Source organism: Spinacia oleracea, unplaced genomic scaffold (assembly GCF_020520425.1).
Source record: "Spinacia oleracea cultivar Varoflay unplaced genomic scaffold, BTI_SOV_V1 SOVchr0_112, whole genome shotgun sequence".
In the NCBI taxonomy this organism is placed as follows: domain Eukaryota; kingdom Viridiplantae; phylum Streptophyta; class Magnoliopsida; order Caryophyllales; family Amaranthaceae; genus Spinacia; species Spinacia oleracea.
This window is the reverse complement of record NW_026614440.1, coordinates 78-21,374: the sequence shown is the minus strand read 5'-3', so window position 1 is coordinate 21,374 and position 21,297 is coordinate 78. Positions and strand designations below refer to the sequence as shown.

General features: G+C 46.6%; 1 protein-coding gene across 1 annotated transcript; it reads right to left on the bottom strand.

The window, feature by feature from the left end:
• Window positions 1-541: 541 nt before the first annotated feature.
• Window positions 542-4,764, bottom strand: LOC130465250 (vicilin-like seed storage protein At2g18540). The gene is made up of 9 exons (XM_056834133.1): window positions 4,706-4,764; window positions 4,353-4,412; window positions 4,142-4,201; window positions 2,969-3,046; window positions 2,817-2,873; window positions 2,138-2,194; window positions 898-1,730; window positions 723-808; window positions 542-598 (listed from the first exon to the last, which is right to left on the bottom strand). The coding sequence occupies exons 1-9, from the start codon at window positions 4,762-4,764 to the stop codon at window positions 542-544; spliced, it is 1,347 nt and encodes a 448-aa protein (XP_056690111.1).
• Between the last annotated feature and the right edge of the window lie 16,533 nt (window positions 4,765-21,297).

Genomic DNA, 21,297 nt, shown 5'->3' with positions numbered 1-21,297 from the left:
TGTTTTGTTCTTTTTCTTCTTCTTCTTCTTCCTATTCTTCATCTTCCTCATCTTCCTCATCTTCTTCCTCTTCTTCCTCTTCTTCCTCATTTTGTTCTTCCTCCTCTTCTTGCTCTTCTTCATCATTTCCCTCTAACTCCTCTTCTTCTTGAACCTCTTCTTCTTCTTCCTTTCTTTTTTTCATTTTCCTTTTTCCTTTAACATTGACTTTTGCAAGTTCTGTGAACAGAACAAAATAGTAAAAATGTTTGAACATATTACCCAAAAACTTTGAACGAAATAGTAAAGCTTTGAACATAATGGAGAAAACTTTGAACTTAATATAGAAAACTTTTGAACATGATGGAGAAAAACTTTGAACATATAACCAAATAGTTTGAATAACTGTGAGATAAAAACAGAAAGAATTTTTATCCAAACAAAAATAACATTTTATGATAACCAAATGAACGTTCTTTGAAAAAACTTTGAACAATGTTAAATGTAATACCTGTTTTCTGTTCTTCTTTCACTTCTTCAATATCATTATTCTTATTTCTTTTCAATGCACTCCTAAGAGGAAGAATTCTTCCCTTAACAGGTGCTTTTTTTTCAACTCCTGTAAAAAAAATTACAATGTATTTAACATATTAACATTTTATCAATTATCTTAAATTATTTTTTAACAATGTTTTTTTGTAAATATGTTTACCTTTTTGTTTTTTTATTTTTATTATCTCAACATCCAAAGGCTCATCCTCATCTTCTTTCTCAGCCGCTTTCCTTTTCTTTGGAGTATTTGTTACTTTGGAAGTAACTCCAGAAACATCTACATTATTAACAAATACTAAGTACAACTTACATAATAATATATTTTGAATATTTATTGAAATAAGATTGAACAATGTAAATAGTTACCTTTGCCTTCAAATTCTTCTTTGCTAACTACTTCAGCACCAACATTTTGTTGCACTTTCACCATTGATCTTGTACTTCTTCTCGGATTGTATGAATCTGATATGTTGTGCAACTTCTTTTGTAGTTCTTCATCCATAGTAATACTTAGAATGGTGTTCTTCTTGGTAGCTGTTGTCTTCTTTCCTCTTTTTGTGCCTTTACCACCAATGGTTTGAGCTTCACTCTCTGAAGCATTTACATTTTCAACCACCATGGCAATTGCTTTTGTGGCATCATCGTCTTCTTTTTTCTTTCTCTCATCTTCTCTTTTCTTTCTCTCAGCTTCTTTCCTTTCCGCTTCCTCTATCAACTCTTTGTTGTTTTTAGCCATAAGCTGGCTCATTTTTTCTTCATATTCTTTCTTTCTTTCCTCTAAATCCTTCTTCATTGCTTCAGCTTTATCTTCTTCTTCCTTCTTCTTATTAGCCTCGATCCTCTTGTTTTCAGCTTCTTTCAGCTCAGCTTCTCTTTGGGCATCAGCTGCAGATGCCTTCTCCTCATCCAGTTTTTTCGCTTCTGCATCAGCTGCAGATGCCTTTTCCTCAACCACTCTTTTGGCTTCTTTCTCAGCTGCAGACGCCTTTTCCTGAGCGACTCTTTTGTCTTCTGCATCAGCTGCAGGTGCCATTTTCTCAGCTTCTATTTGTGCTGCAACGGCAGCTGTATCTATCCTTTTGTCAGCTTCTTTGCTGGCCATTGCAGCAGCAGCAGCTGCAGCTACCATTTGTGCAGCCTTTTTTTTGTTGTTCTGCTTTATGCTCTTTGCTAAAAGTTGTTTCAGTAAGTTGTTGCCCCTGATAAACAAAGAACAAAAAAATTCAATAAATTAAAACGACAAATGTGTGATCATATATATGAAAACGTATGAAAAATATCATTTATATATAAAGTTACAAATAAAGAAGAAAGAAAGAGTTGTTCAATAATAAAGAATAAACCATATAAAATAAAGAACAAACAATTCCAAATGAATGAACAAACAATGAAACCATTATGAACAAATATGCAGAAGAAAATGAATTGTAAAAAAATGCCAAATTCTACCTATTTTTTGTAGCAATCTTTCTTTGTACCAAAGATTTTGAAGACTCTTCTTGAGCTTCTTCACTGTTATTTGAATAATATATTTTTAATATACATGCTATTTTATATAAAAATTATGAACGATTCAACTAAATTGAAAATTCATATTAATTTTTACCTTGATGTTTTTTGAACTTCAGGCTGTGATTTTGACGAAGATTTCTTATCTCCTTCACTGTAATTTGAATAGTAAGGTGTAAACGTACAAGTCATTTTATATAAAATTAATAAAAAATTATTTAAAAAGCTAAAAATGGACATTATATTATACTGTGAAATTTGAACCCATGACTAAAAACTTGAACATTAGGGTAAAAACTTTGAACATAAAGGTAATAAACTTTGAACAAAATGGAGAAAAGTTTTAAACATAATAGGTAAATTTGAACATTTGACTAAAAACTTTGAACATAAAGGTTAAAAACTTTGAACAAAATGGAGAAAAGCTTTGAACATATAACCAAATAGTTTGACTGAGATATAAACAGAAAGAAAGGCTTTGAACATATGACTAAAAACTTAGAACATAAAGGTTAAAAAATTTGAACGAACAATGGAGAAAAGCTTTGAACATATAGGAGAAGCTTTAAACATAATAAGTAAATTTTTTGATCATAATTCATAAAAACTTTGAACACAAGGAGGAAATTTTTTGAACATAATTCATAAACGCAGATGAGATAAACTTTCAATTTATGAATGAATATTAAGCCATACACAATTGAACAAATAACTTTAAGAAAAAGAACATTTATATTACATGCATAATGTAGTAAAAAATGGACATTATATTATACCTCAATGGTTTTTGAACTTCTGTCTCAGAAGTTGTACATGCCTTCCCATCTCCTTCACTGTATTTTTTATTAATATGATGTTAATGCACACATTATATTATATAATATTAAAAATCATTCAAATTTAATAAAAAATTGATATTATCTTATACCTTAATACTTTCTGAACCTCTGGCTGGGATTTAGTTGGTCTTCGCTTAAATTTGAGTATTAACCTTTGTGGTTGTTCTCTAGATTTTATAAATTTATAACTAATGAGTGTCCAGAGCAAAATTCAGTTTGAAGAAATGAATATTTTATGAAAACAAAATGAACATTTAACATAAAAACAGTTATCATGAGTTTTAATAATAAAAAGGACTGAAGAAATGAACAAAAGTTCAAACATTGAAATTATGAATATAGTAGTTGAAATAATTGAAGATTTCTAAACCAACTTAGTATATCAGAGTAAATGAACATTTTATTAAAAAGAATTGAATATTTTAGCAAAATAAATTGAACATTTTTCGCAGATGAGTGTAGATTTAAAATTTTACTGTAGAAAAATTGAATATTAGTACAAAGAACATTTCCATTATGAATATAATACTAGAAATAATTCATAGTATATTCCAAAACAAAACTCTGTAACAAAATATATTCCAGAAAAAAAATTGAACATTTTATAAAAAGAAAATGAACTATCAAAATATATTGAATATTTTGTAAAAAGAAAATGAATATTTTACCAAAATATATTGAACATTTTGGAGACAGACAGTTACCATGATTTCTGGATTTAGTTTTTGGACATATGAATGAACAAATGTTCAAATTATTTTAATTATATATGAATGAACATTCGAAATAATTCAGTATTCCTAAAGAAAATCTCAGTAGACCAAAAAGGATATCCAGTTTGGAATATATGATCATTTTCCAAAAAGATATTGAATATTCTGCTATAATCAATTGAACATTTTGCATAAGATAGTTATCATGAGTTCTAAAGACTTAATTTATTTTACAGAGGAATGAACAAAACTCAGTGGACCAAAATGAATATCTAGCTTAAACAATATGAACATTTTACACATAAATTGAACGTCTAACATAAGATTAGAAAAACTCAACAAAAGTTCATCACATTTACATTATTATAATAATATTTAAATTAACTGACATTCCCAATCCAAATTTCAATCATCAATAAGATTATTGTTAAATCTCTATGAATATGAACAATGTATCATTAATTTGTATTTGTATTGTATCAAATGTCAAAAACGGCACATTCGCAAATTAAATAGAAATAGATATTCAAAAACATAAAAATTACTTACTGGAATGTGTCTATTTGCTTTTCAGCTTCAATTTCCTTCTCAATTTCGTATTTTCCAGTTCTGTGATCAAAAAACCAATAGTTAGGGTTTGGTTAAATCATCACGCAACGAAAATGAACATTAAATTAAAAACGATTGAACATTAACATAAAATTGATTGAACATATGTAAATTAAAATGAATTTATCTACGAAAACTTAAAATAACTTACTCCTTCATGTCTAGTTGCTTTGCATTCCCGATTTTTTGCTCTTCACTAGATCTTCCAGTCCTATAGCCAAAAAATCAGAAGTTAGGGTTTGCTAACATCATAAACCAAAAAATTGACCATTATAATGAAATTATTTGAACATTATAAAGAAAAATACTGAAAATAACTGAATTAAACAAATATTTAAGTAATAAAACAGTTGCATGTTCGAAATCTGAAATTAAATTACATACGTTTCCTTTTTTTCTTTCGGCATCTTCGTTTTTCTGAAATAGAACGAAAATAAGCAAAATTAGATTTCATTTTAGTTCGAAAACAAAATCGAAACATCAGAATCAATTGTAATTACTTACTTTTTGCTTTTCGGTGGATTTTGAAGCTTGTTCATGTCAATTTCGTCACGAACATCCATTTTTCTCTTTTTTTTCAGTAAAAAGACGTCACAGATTTCTTCTCTTGATATTTTGTGGAAATTCAGCTTTAATAATGAAGATTAGTAGCGGTTTGAAGAGAGAGAAAGTTGATTGAGGTGGTTGCAGGAAGTTTAATGACGGTTTTAAGAGAGAGAAAACAACGAAGGAGAAGAGTGGGCAGAGGAGAGAGAAAATTTTTTGCGTGCTGAGAATTTGAACGGTTTTCGAAATGATTTTCCTCTTTTTTTTTTTGTATTTATAGGCCATTCCTGCACGAAATTATTACCCTCACGTGCCACTTTTTTTTTCAAAATTAACTACCCGCGCGTGGGATTCACGCGCCTAACAATGGCAGGGGGTACAGCCAAGTTGGCTGTACCTGGGTATTTTACCCAAACGACGCTGCGCGTCGTTTTGGGCAGGGGGTACAGCCATCTTGGCTGTACCTGGGTATAGCAATTAGGGATATCCCTACGACACCACACATGCCCATGACATTAGACGGATTGAAAATTTTGGATCATTCGACGGATTTGACGCATAATTTTTTGTCCGAGACCCGATTTGACGCGAAAAATTATTTTTTTGAAAAAAAAAAAAATTCTAAAAAATTCTAAAAAAATTCTAAAAAAATTCAAAAAAAATATAAAAAAAAAATTTTTTTTGAAAAAAAATTTGTTGGCTCTAAGCAAGGGCACGACATGGCCCAAGCAAGGCAAGGTATGACCCAAGAAAGGCAAGCAAGGGCACGACATGGCCCAAGCAAAGCAATGAATGACCCAAGAATGGCAAGCAAGGGCACGACATGGCCCAAGCAAGGCAATCCATGACCCAAGAAAGGCAAGCAAGGGCACGACATGGCCCAAGCAAGGCAAGACATGACCCAAGAAAGGCAAGCAAGGACACGACATGGCCCAAGCAAGGCAAAGCATGACCCAAGAAAGGCAAGCAAGGGCACGACATGGCCCAAGAAAGGCAAGCAAGGGCACGACATGGCCCAAGCAAGGCAAGGCATGACCAAAGAAATGCAAGCAAGGGCACGACATGGCCTAAGCAAGGCAAGGCATGACCCAAGAAAGGCAAGCAAGGGCACGACATGACCCAAGCAAGGCAAGGCATGACCCAAGAAAGCCAAGCAAGGGCACGACATGGCCCAAGCAAGGCAAGGCATGACCCAAAAAAGGTAAGCAAGGGCACGACATGGCCCAAGCAAGGCAAGGCATGACCCAAGAAAGGTAAGCAAGGGCACGACATGGCCCAAGCAAGGTAAGCATGACCCAAGAAAGGCAAGCAAGGGCACGACTTGGCCTAAGCAAGGCAAGGCATGACCCAAGAAAGGTAAGCAAGGGCACGACATGGCCCAAGCAAGGCAAGGCATGACCCAAGAAAGGTAAGCAAGGGCACGACATGGCCTAAGCAAGGGAAGCATGACCCAAGAAAGGTAAGCAAGGGCACGACATGGCCCAAGCAAGGCAAGGCATGACCCAAGAAAGGCAAGCAAGGGCACGACATGGCCCAAGCAAGGCAAGGCATGACCCAAGAAAGGTAAGCAAGGGCACGACATGGCCCAAGCAAGGGAAGCATGACCCAAGAAAGGTAAGCAAGGGCACGACGTGGCCCAAGCAAGGCAAGGCATGACCCAAGAAAGGTAAGCAAGGGCACGACATGGCCCAAGCAAGGTAAGCATGACCCAAGAAAGGCAAGCAAGGGCACGACTTGGCCCAAGCAAGGCAAGGCATGACCCAAGAAAGGTAAGCAAGGGCACGACATGGCCCAAGCAAGGCAAGGCATGACCCAGGAAAGGTAAGCAAGGGCACGACATGGCCCAAGCAAGGTAAGCATGACCCAAGAAAGGCAAGCAAGGGCACGACATGGCCTAAGCAAGGCAAGGCATGACCCAAGAAAGGTAAGCAAGGGCACGACATGGCCCAAGCAAGGCAAGGCATGACCCAAGAAAGGTAAGCAAGGGCACGACATGGCCCAAGCAAGGTAAGCATGACCCAAGAAAGGCAAGCAAGGGCACGACATGGCCCAAGCAAGGCAAGGCATGACCCAAGAAAGGTAAGCAAGGGCACGACATGGCCCAAGCAAGGCAAGGCATGACCCAAGAAAGGCAAGCAAGGGCACGACATGGCCCAAGCAAGGCAAGGCATGACCCAAGAAAGGTAAGCAAGGGCACGACATGGCCCAAGCAAGGGAAGCATGACCCAAGAAAGGTAAGCAAGGGCACGACATGGCCCAAGCAAGGCAAGGCATGACCCAAGAAAGGTAAGCAAGGGCACGACTTGGCCCAAGCAAGGCAAGGCATGACCCAAGAAAGGTAAGCAAGGGCACGACATGGCCAAGCAAGGCAAGGCATGGCCCAAGAAAGGTAAGCAAGGGCACGACATGGCCCAAGCAAGGCAAGGCATGACCCAAGAAAGGCAAGCAAGGGCACGACATGGCCCAAGCAAGGTAAGCATGACCCAAGAAAGGTAAGCAAGGGCACGACATGGCCCAAGCAAGGCAAGCATGACCCAATAAAGGTAAGCAAGGGCACGACATGGCCCAAGCAAGGGAAGCATGACCCAAGAAAGGTAAGCAAGGGCACGACATGGTCCAAGCAAGGCAAGGCATGACCCAAGAAAGGCAAGCAAGGGCACGACATGGCCCAAGCAAGGCAAGGCATGACCCAAGAAAGGTAAGCAAGGGCACGACATGGCCCAAGCAAGGGAAGCATGACCCAAGAAAGGTAAGCAAGGGCACGACATGGCCCAAGCTAGGCAAGGCATGACCCAAGAAAGGTAAGCAAGGGCACGACATGGCCCAAGCAAGGTAAGCATGACCCAAGAAAGGCAAGCAAGGGCACGACTTGGCCCAAGCAAGGCAAGGCATGACCCAAGAAAGGTAAGCAAGGGCACGACATGGCCCAAGCAAGGCAAGGCATGACCCAAGAAAGGTAAGCAAGGGCACGACATGGCCCAAGCAAGGAAAGCATGAACCAAGAAAGGCAAGCAAGGGCACGACATGGCCCAAGCAAGGCAAGGCATGACCCAAGAAAGGTAAGCAAGGGCACGACATGGCCCAAGTAAGGCAAGGCATGACCCAAGAAAGGTAAGCAAGGGCACGACATGGCCCAAGCAAGGGAAGCATGACCCAAGAAAGGTAAGCAAGGGCACGACATGGCCCAAGCAAGGCAAGGCATGACCCAAGAAAGGTAAGCAAGGGCACGACATGGCCCAAGCAAGGTAAGCATGACCCAAGAAAGGCAAGCAAGGGCACGACATGGCCCAAGCAAGGTAAGCATGACCCAAGAAAGGCAAGCAAGGGCACGACTTGGCCCAAGCAAGGCAAGGTATGACCCAAGAAAGGTAAGCAAGGGCACGACATGGCCCAAGCAAGGCAAGGCATGACCCAAGAAAGGTAAGCAAGGGCACGACATGGCCCAAGCAAGGGAAGCATGACCCAAGAAAGGTAAGCAAGGGCACGACATGGCCCATGCAAGGCAAGGCATGACCCAAGAAAGACAAGCAAGGGCACGACATGGCCCAAGTAAGGCAAGGCATGACCCAAGAAAGGTAAGCAAGGGCACGACATGGCCCAAGCAAGGCAAGGCACGACCCAAGATAGGTAAGCAAGGGCACGACATGGCCAAGCAAGGCAAGGCATGACCAAGAAAGGTAAGCAAGGGCACGACATGGCCCAAACAAGGTAAGCATGACCCAAGAAAGGTAAGCAAGGGCACGACATGGCCCAAGCAAGGCAAGGCATGACCCAAGAAAGGTAAGCAAGGGCACGACATGTCCCAAACAAGGCAAGGCATGACCCAAGAAAGGTAAGCAAGGGCACGACATGGCCCAAGCAAGGCAAGGCATGACCCAAGAAATGTAAGCAAGGGTACGACATGGCCCAAGCAAGGTAAGCATGACCCAAGAAAGGTAAGCAAGGGCACGACATGGCCCAAGCAAGGCAAGCATGACCCAAGAAAGGTAAGCAAGGGCACGACATGGCCCAAGCAAGGCAAGGCATGACCAAGAAAGGTAAGCAAGGGCACGACATGGCCCAAACAAGGTAAGCATGACCCAAGAAAGGTAAGCAAGGGCACGACATGGCCCAAGCAAGGCAAGGCATGACCCAAGATAGGTAAGCAAGGGCACGACATGGCCCAAGCAAGGCAAGGCATGACCAAGAAAGGTAAGCAAGGGCACGACATGGCCCAAACAAGGTAAGCATGACCCAAGAAAGGTAAGCAAGGGCACGACATGGCCCAAGCAAGGTAAGCATGACCCAAGAAAGATAAGCAAGGGCACGACATGGCCCAAGCAAGGGAAGCATGACCCAAGAAAGGTAAGCAAGGGCACGACATGGCCCAAGCAAGGCAAGGCATGACCCAAGAAAGGTAAGCAAGGGCTCGACATGGCCCAAGCAAGGGAAGCATGACCCAAGAAAGGTAAGCAAGGGCACGACATGGCCCAAGCAAGGCAAGGCATGACCCAAGAAAGGTAAGCAAGGGCACGACATGGCCCAAGCAAGGTAAGGCATGACCCAAGAAAGGTAAGCAAGGGCACGACATGGCCCAAGCAAGGCAAGGCATGACCAAGAAAGGTAAGCAAGGGCACGACATGGCCCAAACAAGGTAAGCATGACCCAAGAAAGGTAAGCAAGGGCACGACATGGCCCAAGCAAGGTAAGCATGACCCAAGAAAGGTAAGCAAGGGCACGACATGGCCCAAGCAAGGGAAGCATGACCCAAGAAAGGTAAGCAAGGGCACGACATGGCCCAAGCAAGGCAAGGCATGACCCAAGAAAGGCAAGCAAGGGCACGACATGGCCCAAGCAAGGCAAGGCATGACCCAAGAAAGGTAAGCATGGGCACGACATGGCCCAAGCAAGGGAAGCATGACCCAAGAAAGGTAAGCAAGGGCACGACATGGCCCAAGCAAGGCAAGGCATGACCCAAGAAAGGTAAGCAAGGGCACGACATGGCCCAAGCAAGGTAAGCATGACCCAAGAAAGGTAAGCAAGGGCACGACATGGCCCAAGCAAGGGAAGCATGACCCAAGAAAGGTAAGCAAGGGCACGACATGGCCCAAGCAAGGTAAGCATGACCCAAGAAAGGTAAGCAAGGGCACGACATGGCCCAAGCAAGGGAAGCATGACCCAAGAAAGGTAAGCAAGGGCACGACATGGCCCAAGCAAGGCAAGGCATGACCCAAGAAAGGCAAGCAAGGGCACGACATGGCCCAAGCAAGGCAAGGCATGACCCAAGAAAGGTAAGCATGGGCACGACATGGCCCAAGCAAGGGAAGCATGACCCAAGAAAGGTAAGCATGGGCACGACATGGCCCAAGCAAGGCAAGGCATGACCCAAGAAAGGCAAGCAAGGGCACGACATGCCCAAGCAAGGCAAGGCATGACCCAAGAAAGGTAAGCAAGGGCACGACATGGCCCAAGCAAGGCAAGGCATGACCCAAGATAGGTAAGCAAGGGCACGACATGGCCAAGCAAGGCAAGGCATGACCAAGAAAGGTAAGCAAGGGCACGACATGGCCCAAACAAGGTAAGCATGACCCAAGAAAGGTAAGCAAGGGCACGACATGGCCCAAGCAAGGCAAGGCATGACCCAAGAAAGGTAAGCAAGGGCACGACATGTCCCAAGCAAGGCAAGGCATGACCCAAGAAAGGTAAGCAAGGGCACGACATGGCCCAAGCAAGGCAAGGCATGACCCAAGAAAGGTAAGCAAGGGCACGACATGGCCCAAGCAAGGGAAGCATGACCCAAGAAAGTTTAGCAAGGGCACGACATGGCCCAAGCAAGGCAAGGCATGACCCAAGAAAGGTAAGCAAGGGCACGACTTGGCCCAAGCAAGGCAAGGCATGACCCAAGAAAGGTAAGCAAGGGCACGACATGGCCCAAGCAAGGCAAGGCATGACCCAAGAAAGGTAAGCAAGGGCACGACATGGCCCAAGCAAGGCAAGGCATGACCCAAGAAAGGTAAGCAAGGGCACGACATGTCCCAAGCAAGGTAAGCATGACCCAAGAAAGGCAAGCAAGGGCACGACATGGCCCAAGCAAGGCAAGGCATGACCCAAGAAAGGTAAGCAAGGGCACGACATGGCCCAAGCAAGGCAAGGCATGACCCAAGAAAGGTAAGCAAGGGCACGACATGGCCCAAGCAAGGGAAGCATGACCCAAGAAAGGTAAGCAAGGGCACGACATGGCCCAAGCAAGGCAAGGCATTACCCAAGAAAGGTAAGCAAGGGCACGACATGGCCCAAGCAAGGTAAGCAAGGGCACGACAAGGCCCAAGCAAGGCAAGGCATGACCCAAGAAAGGTAAGCAAGGGCACGACATGTCCCAAGCAAGGTAAGCATGACCCAAGAAAGGCAAGCAAGGGCACGACATGGCCCAAGCAAGGCAAGGCATGACCCAAGAAAGGTAAGCAAGGGCACGACATGGCCCAAGCAAGGCAAGGCATGACCCAAGAAAGGTAAGCAAGGGCACGACATGGCCCAAGCAAGGCAAGGCATGACCCAAGAAAGGCAAGCAAGGGCACGACTTGGCCCAAGCAAGGCAAGGCATGACCCAAGAAAGGTAAGCAAGGGCACGACATGGCCCAAGCAAGGCAAGGCATGACCCAAGAAAGGTAAGCAAGGGCACGACATGGCCCAAGCAAGGGAAGCATGACCCAAGAAAGGTAAGCAAGGGCACGACATGGCCCAAGCAAGGCAAGGCATGACCCAAGAAAGGCAAGCAAGGGCACGACATGGCCCAAGCAAGGCAAGGCATGACCCAAGAAAGGTAAGCAAGGGCACGACATGGCCCAAGCAAGGCAAGGCATGACCCAAGATAGGTAAGCAAGGGCATGACATGGCCAAGCAAGGCAAGGCATGACCAAGAAAGGTAAGCAAGGGCACGACATGGCCCAAACAAGGTAAGCATGACCCAAGAAAGGTAAGCAAGGGCACGACATGGCCCAAGCAAGGCAAGGCATGACCCAAGAAAGGTAAGCAAGGGCACGACATGTCCCAAGCAAGGCAAGGCATGACCCAAGAAAGGTAAGCAAGGGCACGACATGGCCCAAGCAAGGCAAGGCATGACCCAAGAAAGGTAAGCAAGGGCACGACATGGCCCAAGCAAGGCAAGGCATGACCCAAGAAAGGTAAGCAAGGGCACGACATGGCCCAAGCAAGGCAAGGCATGACCCAAGATAGGTAAGCAAGGGCATGACATGGCCAAGCAAGGCAAGGCATGACCAAGAAAGGTAAGCAAGGGCACGACATGGCCCAAACAAGGTAAGCATGACCCAAGAAAGGTAAGCAAGGGCACGACATGGCCCAAGCAAGGCAAGGCATGACCCAAGAAAGGTAAGCAAGGGCACGACATGTCCCAAGCAAGGCAAGGCATGACCCAAGAAAGGTAAGCAAGGGCACGACATGGCCCAAGCAAGGCAAGGCATGACCCAAGAAAGGTAAGCAAGGGTACGACATGGCCCAAGCAAGGTAAGCATGACCCAAGAAAGGTAAGCAAGGGCACGACATGGCCCAAGCAAGGCAAGCATGACCCAAGAAAGGTAAGCAAGGGCACGACATGGCCCAAGCAAGGCAAGGCATGACCAAGAAAGGTAAGCAAGGGCACGACATGGCCCAAACAAGGTAAGCATGACCCAAGAAAGGTAAGCAAGGGCACGACGTGGCCCAAGCAAGGCAAGGCATGACCCAAGAAAGGTAAGCAAGGGCACGACATGGCCCAAGCAAGGCAAGGCATGACCAAGAAAGGTAAGCAAGGGCACGACATGGCCCAAACAAGGTAAGCATGACCCAAGAAAGGTAAGCAAGGGCACGACATGGCCCAAGCAAGGCAAGGCATGACCCAAGAAAGGTAAGCAAGGGCACGACATGGCCCAAGCAAGGCAATGAAGGAAATAATGCCCTTGGTCCAAGTATGCATTCTATGTTAAGTCTAATAAATGCGGTTCAGTATTAATTAACAAGTTAATAATTCAGTGAGATCAAGTGAGCTGAATGCCTAGCTAGAGGCCGCTTCAGTTCAAGTGGAATTAATGATATTAATCCACAGCTTACTCTTGACTTAACCCGTAGGGTCACACAAATAGTACGTAAACGGATCAAGTATTTAATGGCATTAAATACTCTATCTATGGATATTCAGAATCGACGGATCTTGGTTTCAGTGGGAGCTGAGATCGTCACAGGCAAGAAATGAATACTCCGGAAACGATGATATTGCCGGAAACGGAAATATGGATCGTATCGGAAATATAAATATTATCCAAGTCGTAGATGTTGCCGGAAACGGAAACATGGTACGTATCGGAAAATATTATCGGAAATGGAAATATTACCAGAATCGGAAATATTGCCGGAAACGGAAATATTGTCAGAATCGGAAATATTATCGGAATCGGAAAATAATTCCGGAAACGGAAATATTAAATATTTGTTCGAAACAGAAATTAATTCCGGAATCGGAAATGTTAAATATTGTTCGTATCGGAAATGAATTCCGGAATCGGAAATTTAATCGGAAGCGTATCGTACGAATAAGCATCGGACGAGGCCTGCCGGACGAGGGCCCAGCACGAAGCCAGGCCATCGCCCAGCAAGCCAAGCGCGCCACACAAACAGCCACGCCAGGCCCAGCGCAAGGCCAGGCCCAGCAGGCCGTGGCAGCGCGCACAGCGCGCGCAGCGCGCGCGGGTGCTTGCGTGGGCTTGTGGCTCGCGCAGGCCTCGCTGCGTGGGCTGCTGCTCGCACGCACGCATGGGCGGCCCATCGTGGCTGCCGTGTGTGTGTGCGTAAGTGTTTGTGTTCGTGCACGTTTCCTAAAACGTGCAGAGTTCGGTTAATGATTAAATTCCTAATTCTATTTGATAAACTAATTAAATTAGAGTTCTTGTAGGATTCTAGGTTTAATTAATTTGTATCTGAATAGGATTCCAATTCCCTTTCCATAACCCTATAAATATGTGGCCTGGGTTCACAATTTATAACGAGTTTCAAAGTATTCAAAGTGAGTTTTTGAGAGAAAAATTCAGCCACACATCTTGCTCAAAAGTGCCGAAAATTCTAGTACCTTAAGGGCGATTCTAGTTGGTCAATCTTAAGGCGGATCCGGACGTGCTGTGGACTATCTACGGAGGGACGACACTTGGAGTCCTAAAGACTTGTTCTTGTTCGGTTCGGGCGCAGCTAGGGAGGGCACGCAACAAAGAGTATGCATCTAAATTATGCTATATGATTATGTGTAAATAATATGTAATCCTGGGTTAATGGTTGTTTCCGCATGATTTATGTAATATCATATGTATCATAACCTAACAGGCAAGGCATGACCCAAGAAAGGTAAGCAAGGGCACGACATGGCCCAAGCAAGGCAAGGCATGACCCAAGAAAGGCAAGCAAGGGCACGACATGGCCCAAGCAAGGTAAGCATGACCCAAGAAAGGTAAGCAAGGGCACGACATGCCCCAAACAAGGCAAGGCATGACCCAAGAAAGGTAAGCAAGGGCACGACATGTCCCAAGCAAGGCAAGGCATGACCCAAGAAAGGTAAGCAAGGGCACGACATGGCCCAAGCAAGGCAAGGCATGACCCAAGAAAGGTAAGCAAGGGTACGACATGGCCCAAGCAAGGTAAGCATGACCCAAGAAAGGTAAGCAAGGGCACGACATGGCCAAAGCAAGGTAAGCATCACCCAAGAAAGGTAAGCAAGGGCACGACATGGCCCAAGCAAGGTAAGCAAGACCCAAGAAAGGTAAGCAAGGGCACGACATGGCCCAAGCAAGGCAAAGCATGACCCAAGAAAGGTAAGCATGACCCAAGCAAGGTAAGGCATGACCCAAGAAAGGTAAGCAAGGGCACGACATGCCTTAAGCAAGGTAAGCATGACCCAAGAAAGGTAAGCAAGGGCACGACATGGCCCAAGCAAGGCAAGGCATGACCCAAGAAAGGTAAGCAAGGGCACGACATGGCCCAAGCAAGGTAAGCATGACCCAAGAAAGGTAAGCAAGGGCACGACATGGCCCAAGCAAGGTAAGCATGACCCAAGAAAGGTAAGCAAGGGCACGACATGGCCCAAGCAAGGCAAGGCATGACCCAAGAAAGGTAAGCAAGGGCACGACATGCCCCATACAAGGTAAGCAAGACCCAAGAAAGGTAAGCAAGGGCAGGACATGGGCCAAGCAAGGCAAGCCATGACCCAAGAAAGGTAAGCAAGGGCACGACATGGCCCAAACAAGGTAAGCATGACCCAAGAAAGGTAAGCAAGGGCACGACATGGCCCAAACAAGGTAAGCAAGACCCAAGAAAGGTAAGCAAGGGCACGACATGGCCCAAGCTAGGCAAGGCATGACCCAAGAAAGGTAAGCAAGGGCACGACATGGCCCAAGCAAGGTAAGCATGACCCAAGAAAGGTAAGCAAGGGCACGACATGGCCCAAACAAGGTAAGCAAGACCCAAGAAAGGTAAGCAAGGGCACGACATGGCCCAAGCAAGGCAACGCATGATCCAAGAAAGGTAAGCAAGGGCACGACATGGCCCAAGCAAGGTAAGCATGACCCAAGAAAGGTAAGCAAGGGCACGACATCGCCCAAGCAAGGCAAGGCATGACCCAAGAAAGGTAAGCAAGGGAACGACATGGCCCAAGCAAGGCAAGGCATGACCCAAGAAAGGTAAGCAAGGGCACGACATGGCCCAAGCAAGGTAAGCATGACCCAAGAAAGGTAAGCAAGGGCACGACATGGCCCAAGCAAGGTAAGCATGACCCAAGAAAGGTAAGCAAGGGCACGACATGGCCCAAACAAGGCAAGGTATGACCCAAGAAAGGTAAGAAAGGGCACGACATGGCCCAAGCAAGGTAAGCATGACTCAAGAAAGGTAAGCAAGGCACGACATGGCCCAAGCAAGGCAAGGCATGACCCAAGAAAGGTAAGCAAGGGCACGACATGGCCCAAACAAGGTAAGCATGACCCAAGAAAGGTAAGTAAGGGCACGCCATGCCCAAGCAAGGCAAGCAAGGGCAAGTCGTGGCAAAGAAAGGCATGTAAGGGCAAGTCGTGGCAAGGCATGGCCCAAGCAAGGTAAGCAAGGGAAAGTCGTGGCAAAGAAAGGCAAGAGGAAGGCATGGCAAGGCATATCCCAAGCAAGGTAAGCAAAGAAAGGTGTTACGGTTCGATTGACGGAGTATTTCGGGGGATGACGGTTGTGGAATTGGCCTGCGACACGGCCATAGTACCGACTTGACCTTGAGTTTTCGTTGTTCAGAAAAAAAATCCAACGATGCATTGAGGGAATTTTTCGGCTCCGTAAAGTCGGGGGATGACGGTGGAGGATTTGGCCCGCAATACGGCTAACGTCCCGACTTGACCTCGTTTTTTTCGTATGCCGCAATGGTCCCGCGGTCGTCTCTCGGATGGGTTAGCGGAGGGGAGTTTGGGACTTGTCGACCGGATGAGGTCTGTTCTTGCGGGCAGCGGACCGAGCAGCCCACGAGCGCGGACTAAAATCTAGTTGACGTCGTCCTTCGAACAAACCTCGTAGGTATTGTAGGGGAGCTTGGGAATCCATGATCGGATGCGGTGTGTTCTAGTGTGCGGGCAACGGACCAAGAAGCACACAAGAGCATACTAAATCTCGTCGTCGTTCCTTCGAGCAAACCTAGAACGGGTACTATAGTCGAGGGGAACTTGGGCCTCGATGACCGGATTCGGACTGTTCTTGTGTGCGGGCAGAGGACCAAGCAGCACACTAGAGAGCGGACTAAATCTCGTCGTCGATCTTTGAACAAACCTCTTGTCCCTTTTGGCTTTAGTGTGCTAATGTTTCCGAAACTCGATGCGGACCGTTCCCGGATGCGGGCGATATCAAGCGGCATGTGGGTGCAGTCCAAATCTAGTTGACGTTGTGTTAGCTAACCTTAGCCAGTGTTGTCCAGCCTCGATTTGTTTGTTTCTTTCACGTCAAACGGTGCTAGTCGTGGGACATCTAGCCCATCCTTGCGGCCACTTTGTGGTCGTGGGATGCAAGCTCGTTGTTTCTTGGCCAAGCGGTACGCTACGCGTGTGAGTGGTGTTTGGTTTTTTTAGCTGGCGGGCTCCGTGAACCGCACGCCGATAAACCTCTTCAGTGTTTGCTCCAAGTGCTATACAGGCCTTGGGCGAGTGATGGTTTTCTGTGTTGCATTCCTAACGATCGCATTGACATGGACCAAGGGCATGGCATCCATAAGCACGCAAGGGAAAGGCATGGCCCAAGGCACAACAATCGGACCCAAGGCATGGCCCAAGGCAAAACGATCGGACCACATGCACAATAATGACCACTATGAATGAATTTTCCCGAAAACTTTCCAAAAATAGCAACCCGGGACCACACGAGCACCCCCCGAGGTCCCAAAAAATTTCAACACCAATGTTTTCTATATATATTTATATGTCTTTTCCTATTTTTTCGGATTTTTTGGGATTTTTTGAATTTTTGGGATTTTCCCCGTTTTACCCCTAAAATAGCAACCCGGGACCACACGGGCACCCCCCTAGGTCCAAAAATAAAAACTTTCAACACCAATAATTTTTTGGGATTTTTTTGAATTTTTTGGGATTTTTTGGGATTTTTTTGAGATTTTTGGGATTTTTTTGGGAGTTTTTTTGAGATTTTTTTGAATTTTTCCCTTATTTTTCCCGTTTTTACCCCTATTTTCCCTATTTTCGGAAAACAAAAATAATTTTTTGAAAAAAAAAAAATCATGAAAATTAAGCTTAATGCCCATATAAGGTTTTCCAACAAAAAAAACGGGGCATTATTAACTCAAGTTTTGAGCCATTATTATGTTACTGTCACTTGGGTGTTAACTAGGAATTTAGCTAATTCAAAATAAACCTCTATAGGGGGAGGGTGAGAGTGGAAAGATGGATGGTCAAGGTTGGCTTAAAACTCTCTTGTGTGCACCGTTGGGCATGGTCGCCCCCCCTACGACACCACACATGCCCATGACATTAGACGGATTGAAAATTTTGGATCATTCGACGGATTTGAAGCATAATTTTTTGTCCGAGAACCGATTAGACGCGAAAAATTATTTTTTTGAAAAAAAAAAAAAAAATCAAAAAAATTCTAAAAAAATTCAAAAAAAATATTAAAAAAAATTTGTTGGCTCTAAGCAAGGGCACGACATGGCCCAAGCAAGGCAAGGTATGACCCAAGAAAGGCAAGCAAGGGCACGACATGGCCCAAGCAAAGCAATGCATGACCCAAGAAAGGCAAGCAAGGGCACGACATTGCCCAAGCAAGGCAATCCATGACCCAAGAAAGGCAAGCAAGGGCACGACATGGCCCAAGCAAGGCAAGACATGACCCAAGAAAGGCAAGCAAGGGCACGACATGGCCCAAGCAAGGGAAGCATGACCCAAGAAAGGCAAGCAAGGGCACGACATGGCCCAAGAAAGGCAAGCAAGGGCACGACATGGCCCAAGCAAGGCAAGGCATGACCAAAGAAAGGCAAGCAAGGGCACGACATGGCCTAAGCAAGGCAAGGCATGACCCAAGAAAGGCAAGCAAGGGCACGACATGGCCCAAGCAAGGCAAGGCATGACCCAAGAAAGTCAAGCAAGGGCACGACATGGCCCAAGCAAGGCAAGGCATGACCCAAGAAAGGTAAGCAAGGGCACGACATGGCCCAGCAAGACAAGGCATGACCCAAGAAAGGTAAGCAAGGGCACGACATGGCCCAAGCAAGGCAAGGCATGACCCAAGAAAGGCAAGCAAGGGCACGACTTGGCCCAAGCAAGGCAAGGCATGACCCAAGAAAGGTAAGCAAGGGCACGACATGGCCCAAGCAAGGCAAGGCATGACCCAAGAAAGGTAAGCAAGGGCACGACATGGCCCAAGCAAGGGAAGCATGACCCAAGAAAGGTAAGCAAGGGCACGACATGGCCCAAGCAAGGCAAGGCATGACCCAAGAAAGGCAAGCAAGGGCACGACATGGCCCAAGCAAGGCAAGGCATGACCCAAGAAAGGTAAGCAAGGCACGACATGGCCCAAGCAAGGGAAGCATGACCCAAGAAAGGCAAGCAGGGCACGACATGGCCACGCAAGGCAAGGCATGACCCAAGAAAGGTAAGCAAGGGCACGACATGGCCCAAGCAAGGCAAGACATGACCCAAGAAAGGCAAGCAAGGGCATGACATGGCCCAAGCAAGGCAAAGCATGACCCAAGAAAGGCAAGCAAGGGCACGACATGGCCCAAGAAAGGCAAGCAAGGGCACGACATGGCCCAAGCAAGGCAAGGCATGACCAAAGAAAGGCAAAGCAAGGGCACGACATGGCCTAAGCAAGGCAAGGCATGACCCAAGAAAGGCAAGCAAGGCACGACATGGCCCAAGCAAGGCAAGGCATGACCCAAGAAAGTCAAGCAAGGGCACGACATGGCCCAAGCAAGGCAAGGCATGACCCAAGAAAGGTAAGCAAGGGCACGACATGGCCCCAGCAAGACAAGGCATGACCCAAGAAAGGTAAGCAAGGGCACGACATGGCCCAAGCAAGGCAAGGCATGACCCAAGAAAGGCAAGCAAGGGCACGACTTGGCCCAAGCAAGGCAAGGCATGACCCAAGAAAGGTAAGCAAGGGCACGACATGGCCCAAGCAAGGCAAGGCATGACCCAAGAAAGGTAAGCAAGGGCACGACATGGCCCAAGCAAGGGAAGCATGACCCAAGAAAGGTAAGCAAGGGCACGACATGGCCCAAGCAAGGCAAGGCATGACCCAAGAAAGGCAAGCAAGGGCACGACATGGCCCAAGCAAGGCAAGGCATGACCCAAGAAAGGTAAGCAAGGGCACGACATGGCCAAAGCAAGGCAAGGCGTGACCCAAGAAAGGTAAGCAAGGGCACGACATGGCCCAAGCAAGGCAAGGCATGACCAAGAAAGGTAAGCAAGGGCACGACATGGCCCAAGCAAGGGAAGCATGACCCAAGAAAGGTAAGCAAGGGCACGACATGGCCCAAGCAAGGGCAAGGCATGACCCAAGAAAGGTAAGCAAGGGCACGACATGGCCCAAGCAAGGTAAGCATGTACCCAAGAAAGGCAAGCAATGGCACGACTTGGCCCAAGCAAGGCCAGGCATGACCCAAGAAAGGTAAGCAAGGGCACGGACATGGCCCAAGCAAGGTAAGCATGACCCAACGAAAGGCAAGCACGGGCCACGACATGGCCCAAGCAAGGCAAGGCATGACCCAAGAAGGTAAGCAAGGGCCACGACATGGCCAAAGCAAGGGCAAGGGTGACCCAAGAAAGGTAACGCAAGGGCACGACATGCCCAACGGCAAGGCAAGGCATGACCCCAAGAAAGGTAAGCAAGGGCACACGGACATGGCCCAAGGGGGACCAAGAAAGGTAAGCAAGGCACGACCTGGCCAAGCAAGGCAGCCATGACCCAAGAAAGGCAAGCAAGGGCACGAGACTGGCCCAAGCAAGGCAAGGCATGACCCATAAAGGTAAGCAAGGGCACGACATGGACCAAGCAGGTAAGCATGACCCAAGAAAGGCAAGCAAGGGCACCGACTTGGCTCAAGCAAGGAAGGCATGACCCAAGAAAGGTAAGCAAGGGCACGACATGGCCCAAGCAAGGCAAGGCATGACCCAAGAAAGGTAAGCAAGGGCACGACATGGCCCAAGCAAGGTAAGCATGACCCAAGAAAAGGCAAGCAAGGGCACGACTTGGCCCAAGCAAGGCAAGGCATGACCCAAGAAAGGTAAGCAAGGGCACGACATGGCCCAAGCAAGGAAGCAGGACCCAGAAAGGAAGCAAGGGCACGACATGGCCCAAGCAGGCAAGGCATGACCCAAGAAGGTCAAGCAAGGGCAACGACATGGCCAAAGCAAGGCAAGGTGTGACCCAAGAAAGGTAAGCAAGGGGCACGACATGGCCCAAGCAAGGCAAGGCATGACCCAAGAAAGGTAAGCAAGGTCACGACATGGCCCAAGCAAGGGAAGCATGACCCCAGAAAGGTAAGCCAAGGGCACGACATGGCCCAAGCAAGGCAAGGCATGACCCAAGAAAGGCAAGCAAGGGGACGACATGGCCCAAGCAAGGCAAGGCATGACCCAAGAAAGGTAAGCAAGGGCACGACATGGCCCAAGCAAGGGAAGCATGACCCAAGAAAGGTAAGCAAGGGCACGACATGGCCCAAGCAAGGCAAGGCATGACCAAAGAAAGGTAAGCAAGGCACGACATGGCCCAAGCAAGGTAAGCATGACCCTAGAAGGCAAGCAAGGGCACGACTTGGCCCAAGCAAGGCAAGGCATGACCCAAGAAGAAAGGTAAGCAAGGGCACGACATGGCCCAAGCAAGGCAAGGCATGACCAAGAAAGGTAGGCAAGGCACGACATGGCCAAAGCTAGGCAAGGCATGACCCAAGAAAGGCAAGCAAGGGCACGACATGGCCCAAGCAAGGTAAGCATGACCCAAGAAAGGTAAGCAAGGGCACGACATGGCCCAAGCAAGGCAAGCATGACCCAAGAAAGGTAAGCAAGGGC

Bases quoted from the DNA above. Each gene is read 5' to 3' on its own strand.
- LOC130465250 (XM_056834133.1), bottom strand. From the start codon at position 4,764: ATGGATGTTCGTGACGAAATTGACATGAACAAGCTTCAAAATCCACCG. The intron at 1,731-2,137 runs GTAAAAATTAAT...TTTGTTTATCAG, and splicing joins GAAGTTCAAAAAACATCAAG to GGGCAACAACTTACTGAAAC. The intron at 809-897 runs GTAACTATTTAC...TTAATAATGTAG, and splicing joins AGAAGAATTTGAAGGCAAAG to ATGTTTCTGGAGTTACTTCC.